At 31.7% G+C, this 16700-nt stretch overlaps 1 protein-coding gene and 1 long non-coding RNA gene across 10 annotated transcripts; both read left to right on the plus strand.

Moving 5' to 3' along the window:
• Positions 1–2632: 2632 nt before the first annotated feature.
• LOC107962260 (probable WRKY transcription factor 65) lies at positions 2633–4102 on the plus strand. Of its 2 annotated transcripts, none has more exons than XM_016898576.2 (3): positions 2633–2972; positions 3074–3220; positions 3349–4102. In XM_016898576.2, exons 1-3 carry the CDS (start codon positions 2815–2817, stop codon positions 3872–3874), a joined length of 831 nt encoding a protein of 276 aa, XP_016754065.1. In that variant the 5' UTR covers positions 2633–2814; the 3' UTR covers positions 3875–4102. The 2 variants fall into 2 exon arrangements, with proteins under 2 accessions (XP_016754065.1, XP_016754066.1); XM_016898577.2 differs by having other exon boundaries at positions 3077–3220.
• Positions 4103–8122: 4020 nt separating this feature from the next.
• Positions 8123–15682, plus strand: LOC107962261 (uncharacterized). Of its 8 annotated transcripts, none has more exons than XR_001701557.2 (11): positions 8123–8346; positions 8690–8745; positions 8893–8981; positions 9103–9198; positions 9377–9458; positions 9751–9870; positions 10321–10371; positions 10543–10655; positions 10756–10840; positions 11241–11355; positions 15476–15682. It is a non-coding gene; the product is annotated as an uncharacterized lncRNA (long non-coding RNA). The 8 variants fall into 8 exon arrangements; XR_005928548.1 differs by having other exon boundaries at positions 8134–8359; positions 8690–8770; XR_005928550.1 differs by having other exon boundaries at positions 8134–8359.
• Positions 15683–16700: the final 1018 nt, after the last annotated feature.

A 16700-nucleotide genomic window follows, 5' to 3' on the forward strand; every position in this document is an offset into this window, starting at 1 on the left:
TTTCACTTTTCTATCCGCATTTCTTTTCCTCTTGTAGATCCACTTACACCCTATGGGTTTTACCCCTTCAGGTAAGTTTACAAGTTCCCACACTGAGTTGGAATACATAGAGTCCATCTCAGCTTTCATAGTTATTTCCCAGAGCTTGGAATTAGTAGTCTACATCACTTCATCATATGTAAGTAGATCATCATCTTCCTGTTCGATAGACTTAGTGTTAAAAACACTTCCGCCAGATTGGAAGAACTCAAGCCTACAAGAGACACTCTCACTACACTTAGGCTCCTTATATTGCTAATCGTTTGCATGTCTATTATTTGGAGTTGGTTCTGGAACTATTTTTGTAGGGTTTTGTATATTTCTCGAAAGCTCCTCGAGTACCTCTTTACTTTGTGGTTTGAATTCATTCATGTAACTTTCTTTAAGGAACCTAGTTTACAGATATACGAGCTGCGTCATGGTATTCAATCTCCAACACATACACAAAGGACTTAGCCTACTATCAGATTTTGAGAAGCGAAAATCATGGAACCAACGTCAAAGGAAATCAAGAAACCACTATAATAGTAGAGTAAATCAATGAACCACTATGCCTAAAAACAAAAAAAGATGAAAGGATCTCAATAATATAAATAGGGAGTAAATTTCAGCATAACGAGAGAGAACAAAGATATGACATGACAAAACAGAATAGAACGCAACACATAAAATTTGAGAGTAGAAAAATCAAAACACAAGAGTGAGAGCATTGAGGCTGAGAACAACGCAGAGAGTTTTTGAGAAGCAACGTGAGCTAGCTGTGGAGAACCACTGACATTAGACTAACATTCTTTCTTTCTCTTATCTATTTCTTTTTCTGTTGTTTTAAAATCATGGATGCAACTTTTTTGTTGGTTTTCACTTTAATAATTCTAAATTAAATTTGTTATGCTAGAATATATATATATGGATCCTTAGCATGAAATTATCGATGCTTTGCTAATTATGTTTTGTGCAATTGGTTGTTTATTCATTCAAGTGGTTTTCATGTTTAACACTTGCTAAAGAGTAGCTAATATTAGTAAGCAATTGAATTAATTATTACATTTGAGAAGATAGTAATTAATAGACATACAACTTGAAAGGTGCATGTTTAACTATTCTAGTAATTAAATTTGCAACTGTATAGACATATATTGTTACCTTGCGCAATCCTTAAGACCAATGCCTGAAAATGTGATCTTGATGTTAACTTGACATAGACATATGTTAAGTGATTAAAAGATTCAACGTAATGACTTCGAGAAAAGCCTACAACTAGTGGATTCTGGATTAGTAAACTACCATATCACTGTAACATTCTACAGCATTGCTTTCGATGATTGCATGTTAGGAGGAAATAAATGTTCTAGCCTTTCATGTCATTTTCATTGAACTTGTCTCACTGTTTCCACTGCTATTACATTTTGCATTATTGTTTCAATTTGTTTCGTATACTTAGTTAAATTTAATTTAAGTACTTAGTAAAATTTAATTTAAGTACTTAGTAACTCAATTCACTCATATTTTTGTTACTTTCCCTTTTTCCATTAGTTAATCTTGCAATTAATTTAATTAATTTCTGTCCTTGTAGAGACGATACTCTATACTTACTACTCTATTACTTGTTAACAACTGTGTACACTTGCACATACTTATTAATCTCGTGACACACAACAAAAGGCTTGTGACAAAGGCACGCATAATAGCCTAAGGCAAGCATTTGAGTAAATTCATATTACTACTAAAACCACCAAGATTGGCTTAGTTCTTGGAACATTCTAGAAGACCCATCTACTTGAAGCTTAATGATTTAGTAAGCACTCTAGTAACTTGAAATTTAGCATGTTAAGAATTCTAAGGATAAAGATAATAGAAAGTTTAAAATTTTTAGAACTTTATGTTGTAGATAGGTTTGAATCTGATTTATTGATGTAATTTAATTTATATAGTTAATACTCGTTTATAAATAGAGACCTTCCCTGACTTTACTTGTGTCATTCAACATTGAGTAATCCGTAGACAGAGAGCATTTACTCTGAAGCTTTCTTTAGTTTTCTTACTTTTTGCTTGTTTTGTGTTTTAGTGCCTTTGAAATTTTTTTAGGATTCTCATCTTCAATGGGTCAAGCTGACTTGGGCAATTTAAAGTGAATTATTCATCAAAGGCCACACATTTTGCTTTGCTAAAATCTAGCTCATAAAATACCTCTAATTAAGTACTAAATGTTGCTCAAAACCTTCATTAGCAAAAATTAATTGCTTGGCCTATATTTTAGATTAAGGGTTAGGCATTTTGGAACAGTCTCTAAATTAACAAGCACCACTTCATTATTAAAAAAGAAAAAGAAAAAGAGAGACTACAATAATAATGGAAGGTAAATTATTTCTCAAATCTTATAAACGAAATTATCAGTTGGCACATTTTAAAATCTTTTTAGAAAATTTCTAAAAATAGATTTCACTTCAACGCATATAATTAAAAAAGATGAAAGTGGAAAACTTTAATATTTGAACTTTGAATATTTAATATATAAAAAATAAAAATTAAATTACATTTAATTTCAAGCTGCAATTTTGATAAAATTTTGGATTTATATCACATTTGGTGGCACGTCCTTTATAAACAAATACTCAAAACCCAATCTGTAAACATGCTGCCCGTCTCTCCCCCTAAATTTAAAAAGGACCAACCTCTTTGTTTCTTCTTCTTCTTCTTCGACCTAACCAGTTCGCTCCTTCTCTTCTTCCTTTAGGATTTATCAACGGTCATCATAAAATCTTCTGATCATCAATCATGGACGCTAGTGACAGTAATTTCAATAAAGCTGGCAACCCTTTTGTCTCTGAACAACAAGTAGAAGGAAACGACAATGTTTCGTTAGAAACCGGCGCTGAATCTCCTCCTCCTTCTACTACTTTCAACGACATGAAACTCCCCTCCCCTAGAAAAGGGTAATGCTCTTTCGTTCTTTATTTTTGGCCGAGAAAATTCTATTAAGTTCGTTGTTTGCTTTTTTCTTTTTCGGTTTTGACGTAATGGGGTTTTGTTACAGTAGAAAACCTATACAGAAAAGAGTGGTGTCAGTGCCAATCAAGGACGTTGATAGTTCGCGCCTAAAAGGGGAAAGTGCTCCACCGTCTGATTCTTGGGCTTGGCGAAAGTACGGCCAAAAACCCATCAAAGGCTCTCCTTACCCCAGGTATGTAACTCAACTAGCCGTAAACTTAACCCATGTTTTTTCTGCGTCGAGGAGTAACTTTCAAAGTTTAATATTCTATGATCTTCAACCGTTGATTAAGATTTCTGATTTTATCTTACGGCGGACAGAGGTTATTACCGGTGCAGTAGCTCAAAGGGATGTCTAGCAAGGAAACAAGTTGAGAGGAGCCGCCTGGACCCTAAAATGTTAGTGATCACCTATTCCTACGAACACAATCACCCTTGGCCCGCTTCTAGAAACAACACCGCAGCCGCCAAACAAGCGGTGGCGGCAACAGAAGCGGAGACACCAACCATGACCACGACGGCAGCAGTAAAGCCCGAGCCATCTACTTCGCAGCCGGACACGGAACCGGAATCAGGAAGCGAAGAAAGGTTCGCTGATCTGACGGAAGACTCCATTCTCAAAACACGGGATGAATTTGGTTGGTTGGGAGAGATGGAAACGACGTCGTCGACGGTTTTGGAAAGCCAGATATTTTCGGAAAGAGACAACGGAGAGGGTGACGTTGGTATGGTATTCCCGATGAGGGAAGAAGACGAGTTGTTATTCGCTGATCTGGGCGAGCTGCCCGAATGCTCCTTTGTGTTTAGACACCAACGGAAGATGGGACCACAAGTTGGGATGTGCTGACAAGTGGCTGAATAGGATTTCAGAATCGGCGGAGGAGGAATCGTTAGTTTCAACGCGGTGCGGTTGTCGTCTGGCACAAGATACGAAACGGAAAACAACAAAAGGAAAACGGATTTTTTATTTAAATTATTTTTTAAACAAAAAACTCTGTTACATTACATCTATCTTTGTTGTAACAATTTCCGTCAGCTTAAGGGACTTGATTGAATAGAAACAATTTTAACGTGACTCATAGCAGCAATTCTGGATTCTCAAATTTTAATTCTACCGTTGGTTAAAATGATATCAGAACCTTTTGTTTTATTATGTAATTCCCACATTTTCTTCATCACATCACATGTTCACATCACATGTTTTATTATGTAATTCCCACATTTTTCTACGTTCAATCATGTCGTGGCCTGGGGTTATCGTAAAATGAACAAAGTCAATGGTTCTAGATTATTTATGTTCAAAATTCAGTCTCTATCGCTCATGAAAAGTATATTGCATAAATAATAATTGCTCTTTTGCAAATGGTTGTGTCTTCATGTTATTTGAATTTAAAATGATTGTCGAAAATAAATATAATATATATTTTTTATTTTATGGATAAAATAACTTTAAACTTATCTCTAAATCTGTGTAAGGTATGAATATAAATTACGAAAACCATGGAAAAAAAATCATATAACATAGCTTAAGACAAGTTGGACAGTCATGACTTTCATCCAAAGGAAAAATAAAATAAAATCTTGCTTACCTATGCTTTGCTTGTACCTTAAGCCTCTTCTCTTTTTTCCTCAGCTAATTAGCCAGCCAAGCAGAGAATTACAATATGATAATCCCTGATATAAAATAAAATAAAACAAATACTAATATAATACAAGGAGTAGTTGAGGAAGAGGATAAGAATTGAGGGACCCAAGTGGATTTTAAAGGATGAAAAGCTTTACTTGTTTTTGGCATAATAATAAATTTAGCTTTTAATATTTACATTTTTTGTCAATTTGATCATTATTCTTTTTTGGCTAAATTTAGTCATTAACATTTTAAAAAGAATCAAATCACTTTTTTTTTAATGGAAATGCTTTTTAACGATCTTGGTGTGGCAACCCGCGTGACTGCTCACTTGTATTTCATATTGACATGACACTATTTCTTTTATATGTGATGACGTCAACAAATATTTTAAAATTTTTAAAATTTAAAACATATATAATTATAAAGTACATAAAAATTGAAAACTAAAACGTGAACTGCACGTGGGTTGCCAAGCTTGCTGTCATATTTAAAATTTTAATGTTTTAGTCAATATTTTTGTTAAACAAATAATTCAGTTCATTTTTAAAGATTGATGGTCAAATTTAATTCTTTTTAAAAAGCTTGAGATCAAATTTAACTAAAAAAAATTTAAGGATCAAATTGACAAAAAATATAAATATTAAGGACTAAATTTATTATTATGCTTTTCTATACCCAACACTTTACGCAAAAAAATAAATATGGGTTTAGCCCCAAACAAATATAAACAGCTCAATAAGCATTAGGCAAACAACAAAAGTCCATTGAGGTATATTAACATTTTTACCACTTAACTATTGAAGAAGTTATATTTCAGTTATCAAAATTTGAAATTTTATAATTTTAAGAAGTTATAATTTGTCAAAACTTATTTTGTTAATATTTGCTACATTATCAATATTTTCATTCTGGACTTTTATAACAATTTAACAGACAATTATTTAAATTTCGCTATACTATTTCTTTCTTTCTTTTTTATTCATTAAAATATGTTGAAATGATAGTTAAATAAGCATTCCAATTTTATAAAATTTAAAAAAATTATTTTAGTTTTATCTTTTATAATTATAACTTTTAAATTTAATTTTTAAAAATAAATCTAGTCAATTGAAACAAAATTTATTTAATATATATTTAAATACTTAATACATCAGTCATTTAAGAAATTATAACTAAAATATGAAAACTTTTTAACGTGAACATAAAATATTAATCATTTTAAAAATATGAAGGACCAAATTGCGAACATTTCATAATTTAGACGGACTAAATTTTTTTTTCTAAAAGTTGAAGTAACCAAAAATAAAACATAAAATGATTTCTTTTAAAAATTCATAATTCCACACCACATGTTAAATGCTGTAATAACTAATAGATGGTATATTATTATGTCGCAAAACAGGTTTTTAGAGGCGTTTGAATGAAAAATGATGCTAAAGAACGAGTATTAGCGGCACTTTTCAAAAACGTCGCTAAAGATCAAGTATTAGCGGCGCTTTTTAGAAAACGCCGCTAATGCTTGATCTTTAGCGGCGTTTTTTTGAAAAACGCAGCAAAAGAATTTTGCAAAACGTATTGAGCTTTTAGTGCTTTAGCGGCTCTTTTTAAAAACACCGCTAAATATCGAGTATTAGTGGTGCTTTTTTAAGAAACGCCGCTATAAGTACACCTTTAGCGGCGCTTTTCTAATGCTCGATCTTTAGAGGCATTTTTCAAAAAACGCCGTAAAATAATTTTGCAGAACGCCATCGTTTTGTATTGAGCTTTTAGTGGCTTTAGCGGCGCTTTTTGAAAAACGCCACAAAAAATGCAAAAAATTAAAATACTGTTATTTAAAATAATTTTAAAGATATTTGGTATGTGACTAATTGTTTTTTAATTTATAAGTTAAATAGTTTCTTATATAATTGTAAAAGAGATAATATTGATTTTAAAATATTGAATTAATTATCATTATAGTTTAGGGTTTACGGTATATGGTTAAGGGTTTAATGTTTATGAGTTACTATTTTAAGGTTTATGGGTTATGGGTTTATGGATTATGGTTTAAGGGTTGGGGTTTAAGGTTTAGGTGTTAGAGGTTAAGGGTTGGGGGTTTAGGGTTCAAGGTTTATGTTTTAGGATTTATGGTTTAGGGTTTAAGGATTAGGAGTTTAGGGTTTAGATTAATTAGTGTTTTTTTAATTTATATGATAATTTTTTTTCTTATATAATTATAAAAGAGATAGTATTAATTTTAAAATATTGAATTAATTGTCATTATGGTTTAGGGTATATGGTTTAGGGTTTAAAGTGATGAGTTGTTATTTTAAGGTTTATGGATTATGGGTTTAGGGTTATGGTTTATGGTTTAAGGGTTGGGGTTTAAGGCTTAGGGGTTAGGGGTTAAGTGTTAGGTTTTTAGGGTTTATAGATTATGTTTATGATTTAGGGCTTAGATTAATTAATGTTTTGTAATTTATATATTAAATAATTTATTATATAATTATAAAAGAGATAATATTAATTTTAATATATTAAAATGATTATAGTTTAAATTATGTAAGAGATAATTTCTCCCTTTTCCCTAATCCGAATCCTTAAAATAATCACCCATTTTTCCCCAATTCAAAATCCAAAATCCTCGGTAAATGTTTCTTTTTTTATCAATGGTTTAGTGTGCAATTGTATACATGAACTTTAATTTGATACAGTTCTTGTAAATTATTAACACAATTATTGATATAACATCATTTTATATTTATATATTGCATACATAAATATTTATATTTATCCAATATAAAAATATATTGATGTATTTTTTTTTAAAATATGATTAAATCAAAATTAAAGTTTTAACTATACATTTAAACCACAATTAGAATTTCACGTCTACAATTACACATTAAACCGAAATTCATATATAATTCTGAGATGTATCTCTATCAAAATTTAGCTGTATACATATAATTATATGCCATTTATATAAAAATTTAAACAACTAATGCAGACCATATTTAAAAGAATAATGGTTGTATTGCTGTGTCATTTTGTATTTTTTAATTCATCGATTTCATTTTATTTCTGTTAAAGTTTCCTTTTGTATTTTATATGATAATTTAAAAATTATTAAAATCTTCAAAAAAATTTAAAATTTAAAAATAAAAAAAACTTAAAAATTTAATATTTAATATTTTAGTCCATATTTCAGTTAAAAAGTTCAATATTCAAAATTAAAAAAATTCTAAAAAATGATAATCTTAGCACAAAAATTTTCAAAGAAAAAATAGAAAAAAATATGTTAAAAATGAAAAAAAAATTAAAATTAAGCAATAGTGGCTTTTTTTCCAAAAATGCCACAAGAAATTAAACTATAGTGACGTTTTTAGTAAAAAGGCTGCAAAAAATTAAACTATAGTGGCGTTTTTATTGAAAACGCCGCAAAAGGCCATTATTTTAACAAAAAAAGAGAAAAGGGAAATCAAAATCTAGCTCACTCCCAAAAAATAACTTTTGGTTACCCGGTCTTACTCCCTCTTCTTCTCCCAAATCCCCCAAATAAAATTTAGCTACTATTTTTCTCTCGATCTGAAAAAAAAAAAACTGAGAAAGGCACAAAGGGTTTTTGAAAGCAAAGTAGAGCGAAGAAAACCCTTCACTGTTATTCACTCTGTTTTCGCCAATGAAGTTCCTCTTTCGATTCATTTCTGGTATAAGTATCAGGTTTCCATTCTTTATCGATTTTTATTATTTTCCTAGGGAATTTATTTAATTGTTTGTTCATGAAGTTAAAATTCGAGGGTTTTTTTTTCAACAAATAAATTTGTGTTTTTAGGGGAAAGGAACCATTCCTAATAGGAACATATGATTTTGAAGGACCTTTGTTTCTTTCAATTCTCCATTTTGCCTGCTTAATTAGAAAATTTTGCTAGAAATTTTCTCATGGTCATTAACCAGATTTCAGCAAAGAATTTTAAGGTTTTCAAAGAAAAAAAGCTTTGGAGGCTTTATCAAAATGGACAGTGTATTAACTTGGTTCAGTTTTGTGTTTAGGTCGTCATAGGGGGACACCCTTGTACCATGCAGCAAAAAGAGGCCCTCTAAATACGGTGAAATTACTTCTTTCTCATGGAGGTTCATGTTTTATCGATTTCTATTATATATTACGGGAAAACTAAGTTATTAGTCGTTGCATAATGAATATGTTTGATTTGAAATTTAGAGTAGTCTAATAAGCAACTTGTTCAAACTTTCAGCTAATCTGTTGGTGATGAATGATGATTGTCAAACACCTCTAGATGTTGCTAGGGTGAAAGGAAATGTCAATGTTGTAAAGGCAACTGAGGTATAACTGGAATTTCACTTTCAATATTTATGATTTTATGATCTACTCAGAACTTTTGACTTTTCTTGTAAAACTAAGTGCTTTCTTAAGTGAGGTTATTTTGCCTTCTGATGCTGTGCAGGATCATATATGTTTATTCTTTGGTTGGATGCGGGAGTTTTACAGGCCAGGATTTATTGAAATGTTTGTTCCTCAGTAGCTTTCAAGAAAAGTGCGGGTATTATTGTTTAGTGTACCTTTTAATTTCAAATTTTCTTTCTCTTGCGTTTTTTTGGATCACCATAGAGCATAGAAGAATATGCCTAGATAGTTATTATTCATATAAATCTCGAATAGAATTTATCTTTTCTAGCGATTTGTTCAGTATCATCATCTTATTAATGTGTTTCTTACAGTTGGGTGGTTGTTCTACCAATTGGTTCCCGAAATAATTCAAAACCTTTCAAGTTGGAGCTTGCCATATATTCTACTTTGCAGGTATCGCAAGTATAACTTATCTCCCTTTTTGGGTCTATAGCAATGCATGTCTAAGGAGGGTGCAAAAAGAGGAGAAATGAGTTATGCTCTTCAAGTTCCTCTAAATTAGACTTATGCCTTTGTGGTTGTATAATTAATCAATTATGTGGTTGTGGACACCAAGTTTTCTTCGATTTAAATTTTTTAAACAACTTAAAATTATTAGAAACAAAACAGATATTTAGTATATTGGAAACAAAATAGATATTCCTGAACCCTATTTTTTTCCCCTCATTAATTACTTCATGTGCAGAATATTAGGATATTTAAAAATGTCAAAGGCTGTGAGGATGCAAAACAAGAACTTGAAGAAGTAGTGGAGTATCTCAAAAACCCATCAAAGTTCACCAACCTAGGGGGGAAATTGCCAAAGGTTTGTGCATGGTGTATGAAATTGGTTCCGTTTTTGTCTGTTTTACTAAATACTCCTTACGATGGAATATTTTGGATCTCTAAGTTGTATATTTGTCAAGGGTATGCTAGAAAATAGAAATAGAATAAAAAAAATTAATGGTTTCTTTGTGAGGAGAACCAAATATACCAAAAACCGACCTGAAGTCCTGTTATCTAAGCATTAGCTCAGTGGTAGGGTGGGGAAGGGGATTTACTAATGATTCTAGGTTCAGTTCAACATTTTTCCTTATAGAGGAGGGGGAGAACAAGTTTCGATGTTTTTGTCGATTGTTAAGTCTACAATGAGTAATTCTGCATTTTATGTGAATAATGATTGTTGAAATTGGTATTACATGGTTCATTTTGGAGTACAAGGGTTTTTTTTTTATATTCTTCTAGTTTTATTATCTTATGCACAACCAAATTGCAGGGAATCCTTTTGACAGGAACATTTGGAACTAGAAAAACCTTGCTAGCCAAGGTTAGTTGTTCCTTCTAATTCTCATTAGGACTGCTTACATATGTCTAGGAGTTTTTGCAAGTTACATCTTAACCATCATACAAGTTCTTTAGCTGTTAGTGGCTTCCTTTAAAGCATGTTGCATGTGCATATATCCATATTAAGATAGGTTTGATTTGTTCAACCTTGAAGGCTATTGCGGGGGAAGCTGGGGTACCTTTCTTCTATAGAACAGGATGGAAAACCACAAAAAATAAATTCATTGATTATATACATAAATTCCTTGATCACCATGTTTGCCAAAGGTAAAGTCATTGATTATATACATAAATTCCTCAAAAGATAAAAGAATACCAAAAATCTCAATATTCAGCTTGCTTTTTTCTTTTTTCCTGTCATGAACAGACAAAAAATGTGATAAAGATGATTATATTCTTACCTACCAGGACAAAGAAGGAGATTGGCTGATTGCAGGCGATATTCCATGGCAGTAAGAATATTTTTCCTTCCTAATTTTCTTGGTTCCTTACTCTAGTTTTCTTATTATAAGCAACCTTTGCGAATAATAGTAATCATGGAAGGAGTACAAGAAAAAAATATTTATTATTTTTATTTTATTATTTAGAAAAAAATATATTTTTTTTCTGATCTCTGCTATCTTCCCAATGGGTTTAAGAAATTTATTTTATTACTCTTTGAATGTTGGTGCAAATTTGTTTCTAGTGCTAATATTTAAAAAAATCCTCCAGTTGTTTTTGCTACTCTGGGTGTTCTGGTTTCAATTTATTGGATGTTGATTAGTTTCTAGATTTGAAATCTGGGTATGTTCAGTTTTTAAGCTTAGATCAATTTTGGACCCTAGTATTTATGCTTTCTGTTTCTTATGTCAGCTGAGAAGCTTTCAGTATTGACCTTGAAGGTATCATTCCAAATTCCAATTTTGTGTTTTGGTTAAAAATGGAGATGAATTGTAGCACCCTTATCCCGTGACCGTCGCCGAAATAGGTAAGGGGCATTACTGGGCTTGTAACTCATGTCAGAACCGTAAAATTTTGAACTTTTTCTTGAAATAAAGGTCATTCATTTAGATAAGTACTAAGCACGGCCAGGAATAAAATTTAAACTTCTCTAAGTAAACATTCAAAAGATGCCATTTTCGCATGGCTTATATACATTAACCAAAATATTCTTCCGCCACTAGTCTATTTTATACATGCCATAAGATAATCCAAACATAGCAGTACCAAACAGTGGATAGTGATAGTGTGACTAGTTGCTGACGATCCCCGAGCCTGTAGCTTCACAGTGAGATCTATAAAACAGAGGAAACAGAGTAAACGGAGTAAGCATTACAATGCTTAGTAAGTTTTAAGCAGTGTCAACAGATAACAATCAAATTATAACATAGTTGTTCGTATTTTTATTTCACTCTTCCTTCGGGCATACCATCCCTTTACCGAATATGCACATCTCATCATATACAATAGGCAGATAAACTTTCACATAAAAGTGAGCTCATGTGACATAGATATATCTTATGATTTCACATAACCTCTCACACTGATCCGATGTCACATAATCATAGGAATAGTCTCATAGATTGCTCTCGTATGCATCACATAACTACCTTATGATTTAGTGCAAATCAAGCTCACATATAAACTTGGAGTACATACCTGTTTAACCTTTCGCATTGAATATATTTATAAGCAATTCTTATTACGAAGTCTTACCCGGACATAATCTCCACACGAAGTTATCGGGTCTTACCCGGACAAAATCCCCACACGTAGTCATCGGGTCTTTAGAGCTCGGATATAGTACGAGCACGAAGCTTACGGACATTAATCAGTGATAATATTCTCGCATAAAGCCTGCGGAGTTTTAACCCGGATATAGTACTGACACAAATGCCCTTCGGGACTTATCACATTTATACACTTTCACATCCATCACGTTGGCCATTCGGCCCTGTCACTATCATTTCATATTCGAATACTCATAAACTTACAATATCACGATTTAGAATTCAAGTATGGGTTTAATCAATAGCTTATGAGCAACTAAAACAAGTTTATCAAGGTTCACAACATAATCTCAAATTCAGCACAAGCTGTTTTTCCTGAGCAATAGTCACTAAATTATTTATAACTGGAGCTAAAAAACTCCAAATTACTTTCCGTAAATTTTTCCTGAATATAGACTCGTATATCTTCCATCCATAAAATTTTCAGAATTTTAGGTTTGACCAATCAATACCAGATTTTTCTTAAAGTTTCCCCTGTTTCACTGTTTGACTAATCTGACCACTCTTCACTACGAATCAAATTTCTCATTTTACAGAATTTAAAATGTGTTGTATTTGATTTCATTTGAAACTAGACTCATTAAGGAGTCTAAGCATATAAATTTTATCTTATAACCATTTTTGTACAATTTATAATGATTTTCTAAAAACAGAACAGGGGATTCGGAGTCATTCTAACACCGTCTCACACAACTTTAAATATCTCATTATCGGAAATTCTTTTGCTTACACGGTTTCTTTTATAAGAAACTAGACTCATTAAGCTTTAATTTCATGTCTCATTCAGCTTCTAATTCAAGTCCATAAATTTATGGTGATTTTCTAAAGTCACGTTACTGCTGCTGTCCGAAGCAGACTATTTCAAATTACCCTTAAATTCCCAAGCTCAAACACTTAAGAACTTACCATTTGAGCTTAGAACATATCATGGCCACATCATATCTTATTAAATCAACTCATCATCTCCTATTATAATTGAATTTACTCAACGTTTAAACACTTAAAACTTACCTCGGATGTGGTCGAACAATTTCGGCGGCTATTCGATCACTTTTTTCCTTCCCTTATCCAACTTTGGTGCTCTAAGCTCTTGAGCTTAATTTAACAAATAAATTGATTTAATCATTTGAGCATCAAAAGAGGAACTCAAGGTACTTAGCCCATATATATATACATTAGACATTAAAGTCACATACATATGAAATCATAAATCAATTCAACATATTAGCCCACACTCTCTTTTAGCCGATTGTCTAAGCCAAGATAAAAGCATCAATATGCTTGCCTCTAGCCGAATACATGCAACACCAATCTTCTTCCTATGGCCGAATATGCATATCTATGTTGAGGCCGATTATATGCTTGATACTTCCTACAAGTATAGTTACTTGTATTGCTTATATATCATTTTGTTTCAAGTTCAAAACTCGGCTAATACGCATATATACACTAGTAATCAAATACTAACATTTTGCACTTCACCTTACTACCATTTTACATCTACTTTCTACCATGGCCGAATGCATCAAGACACCATACCATTCAATTTTGGTCATGGGTTACACAAAGAACTTAATGTCTAACTCAAAAATGCCAAAAAGAAAATCCAAGAGTCATCAATCACTATCACATGTATCATTACAAAGCTTTACACTTAGCATGCAAATGACATCAATACAAATCCACCTTAGCCGAAACTTAACTCATCTTCATGCCTCATCACCACAACATCAAACATTAACCAAGAAGACAACACCCATGGCCGAATATCATCTCCATCTCATAGCAAAGATTTAAACCATGGGCTAGGTAGAACTCAAACTAACAACTAAAAACATGCATGAATCTCAAGGACAACATCAAACATACCTTAGTCTAGCAAACCACCATAGCCGATTTTCTCAAGCTCTTCCCCTTCCTTTCTTTCCTCTATTCGGCCAAAGATGTTCAAGAATGAACACTTTTTTTTTGTTTTCTTTCTTCAATTCACGGCAAAAGGGGGGGGGAACATGGATGAGACAATTTTTTTAATCATCATTTACCTTTCCATTATTATTTTATTACCCATACTCCTTATTTTATTTTATTGTTTCCTCCCATGATGCACCAACACAACATGTCTATGACATGTTTTGCCCATCACCCTTTGTCCATCTTAATGTCATGGCCGGCCACTACTAGATGGGGGGAAAAATTGACATGCAAGTCCCCCTTTTTCAACATGCACTAATAGGTCCTTATGTTTTGATCTATCACATTTCAAAAATGTCACACATAAGTCCTATTGACTAAATTCACATGAAATTTACTAAATCGAAGCTTAAAATTTTCACACATTTATTTTAGACAATAAATATCATATTCAAATAATTTGGTGACTCGGTTTAGCGGTCCCGAAACCGCTTTCCTACTAGGGTCAAATTAGGGGTGTCACATGAATAAGAATTTGCTACCTTTGATTTTACAGTTTGCTTGCATGAATGTTTAGCTTACCTATTCTTCTGAAATTTTATTCTAAGCTGAATAAGAAGATGTAACAATTGTGTCTGGGGAAATAATAGAAAGTTGGTTGTTTCAAGTCTGCTTTTGTTCTTAATACCGAATTTTGTTTCAGACTGAGTGATTATGTTGGGGTTAACAACACAGTAGGAAAAATGAACTGATCTCTATGGAACTTTTCTTCTACTATACATAATGTAGTGATGATGGTTTACAATATAGTGACAGCCTTTAACACAACCTTTCATTTGTGTTAATGACATTTGAGATAGAAATATAATATAGGTTTGAATGAACTTGAGTGAATAGTTGACTAAAAGTATATAATCTCTTTATGAGTCTTCTGTTTTTCATGTCTGATCCTTCAAATATGCAACTCTGTTGGAACTTGTTCTTGTTCATTTTTGAAGTCTTACGAAGTGTAGGTTTCTGTTGTGAAAATGTTGAAAACAATTGTTTTGACATGTAAAATAGCATTTAAGCTTATCTTGTGTGGAATCTTATAGTTCTATATATTCCTGGGAAATGGGGGAAATGTTTAGGTTTGATGGGGTGGAAAGGATGGTTAAAGTAGAGAAGAAATGCACTGCAATAATTACAAATTGCTTATGGAAAATAGGTTTTCATCCATTCTCTAGTTGGACATTTTTTTGCTTCTTTGTTGATGTAACGTGTCTGTGATTTCAGCTCATGAAGCCAAATATATAAACGTTTTTATTCTCTGTTGTTTTCTGTTTAGTTTTCTTGTAAAATGAATATAAACGTTGAAAGAATTGTCAATTTATTTTAATTTTTTGCTTGTGTGTGTTCCTTGAGCAGCAATTCAGACAAGGTTACAAATGGCAATGGAGGTTAGAGACAGTCTCGAGATAGCTCACACTGCGGAGGACTTCTCTAAGTTATATGCAGGCATTGCAATACTTTGGATTCATTTAAGCTTGAACCATCCCTCTGTTGTATATTGTTTCTTCTTCTTTTCTGATATTTTTCCTTTGATTAATGAGAGGTGATGATGATTTGGCATTCTTTTCTCACCAGGTTGAATTTTGTTTTAGAAATAGTAATACTTTGTAAGTGTGTGTGTTTTTTTATGTATTAAATTACATATTGAATCAATGTTTATGTATTAAATTTAAATTCATTAATTTTTTATATTTAGTTTTAAAGTTGAAATTTTAATAGAAAATTTAATTTAATTAATATTTTTTATTTATCCTTAAAGTATATTGTTTAAAGTTAAAATTTTAAAAATTAAACATAATATAATATTTATCATAGAAATAAATATTATTTAATTAAAATAATATTTTTAAAGGTCATGTTATTGTAGAACGCCGTTAAAGGTCTATTTTATAGTGGCGTTTATAATAAAAGCGCCGTTAAAGGTCATGGTCTTTAGCGGCGTTTGCGGGAAAAGCGCCGCTAAAGGTCATGGTCTTTAGCGGTGTTTTTTAAAAAGCGCAGCTAAAAGTCATGATCTTTAGCGGCGTTTTTTGCGGCGCTTGTGAAAACGCCACTAGTAGTTCTAGCAGCGTTTAAAAGTGTCGCTAAAGGCCAAAAAAACGCCGTTAAAAGTCTGTTCTCCTGTAATGTGTAATCTAATCATTAATTAATAAAAAGTGATCAAAATTTTCAATTTTTTTATTCTAAAGCATAAATTGACATTTTTTCATATTTTGATGATCAAATCAAACCTGCTATTCATATTTGTAATTTACCTTCTTGTTATCAATTATATATTACTATTTATCAATCCTTAAATTTTAAGGATAGTCCCCATACTTATCAAAACTTATGTGGATTTAGTTCGTTTGTGTAACACCCTCGATCTGGTTTAGGAGTTTCGGCTAAGTCGAAAGCGTTACATTCGATCACTAAGGTGATCATGTAAAGCTTCTCTTTTCCTTGCGTTAATTTGTATGAAAATTGCTCTTTTATTTTTAGGAAAACATTCATTTGATTTAAAATGGCTTTACTTAACAATTCAATTACAATATTGTTAGTGTAAAGATTTTGGAAAACAAGATAGGGTTTTTCAAAAAGG

The sequence above is a fragment of the Gossypium hirsutum genome, chromosome A06 (genome assembly GCF_007990345.1).
Source record: "Gossypium hirsutum isolate 1008001.06 chromosome A06, Gossypium_hirsutum_v2.1, whole genome shotgun sequence".
In the NCBI taxonomy this organism is placed as follows: Eukaryota; Viridiplantae; Streptophyta; class Magnoliopsida; order Malvales; family Malvaceae; genus Gossypium; species Gossypium hirsutum.

Excerpts from the sequence above, each read along its gene's own strand:
- LOC107962260 (XM_016898576.2), top strand. The coding sequence starts at position 2,815 with ATGGACGCTAGTGACAGTAATTTCAATAAAGCTGGCAACCCTTTTGTC. Across the intron at positions 2,973-3,073 it reads CTCCCCTCCCCTAGAAAAGG|TAGAAAACCTATACAGAAAA; the intron begins GTAATGCTCTTT and ends GTTTTGTTACAG. Across the intron at positions 3,221-3,348 it reads AAAGGCTCTCCTTACCCCAG|AGGTTATTACCGGTGCAGTA; the intron begins GTATGTAACTCA and ends TACGGCGGACAG.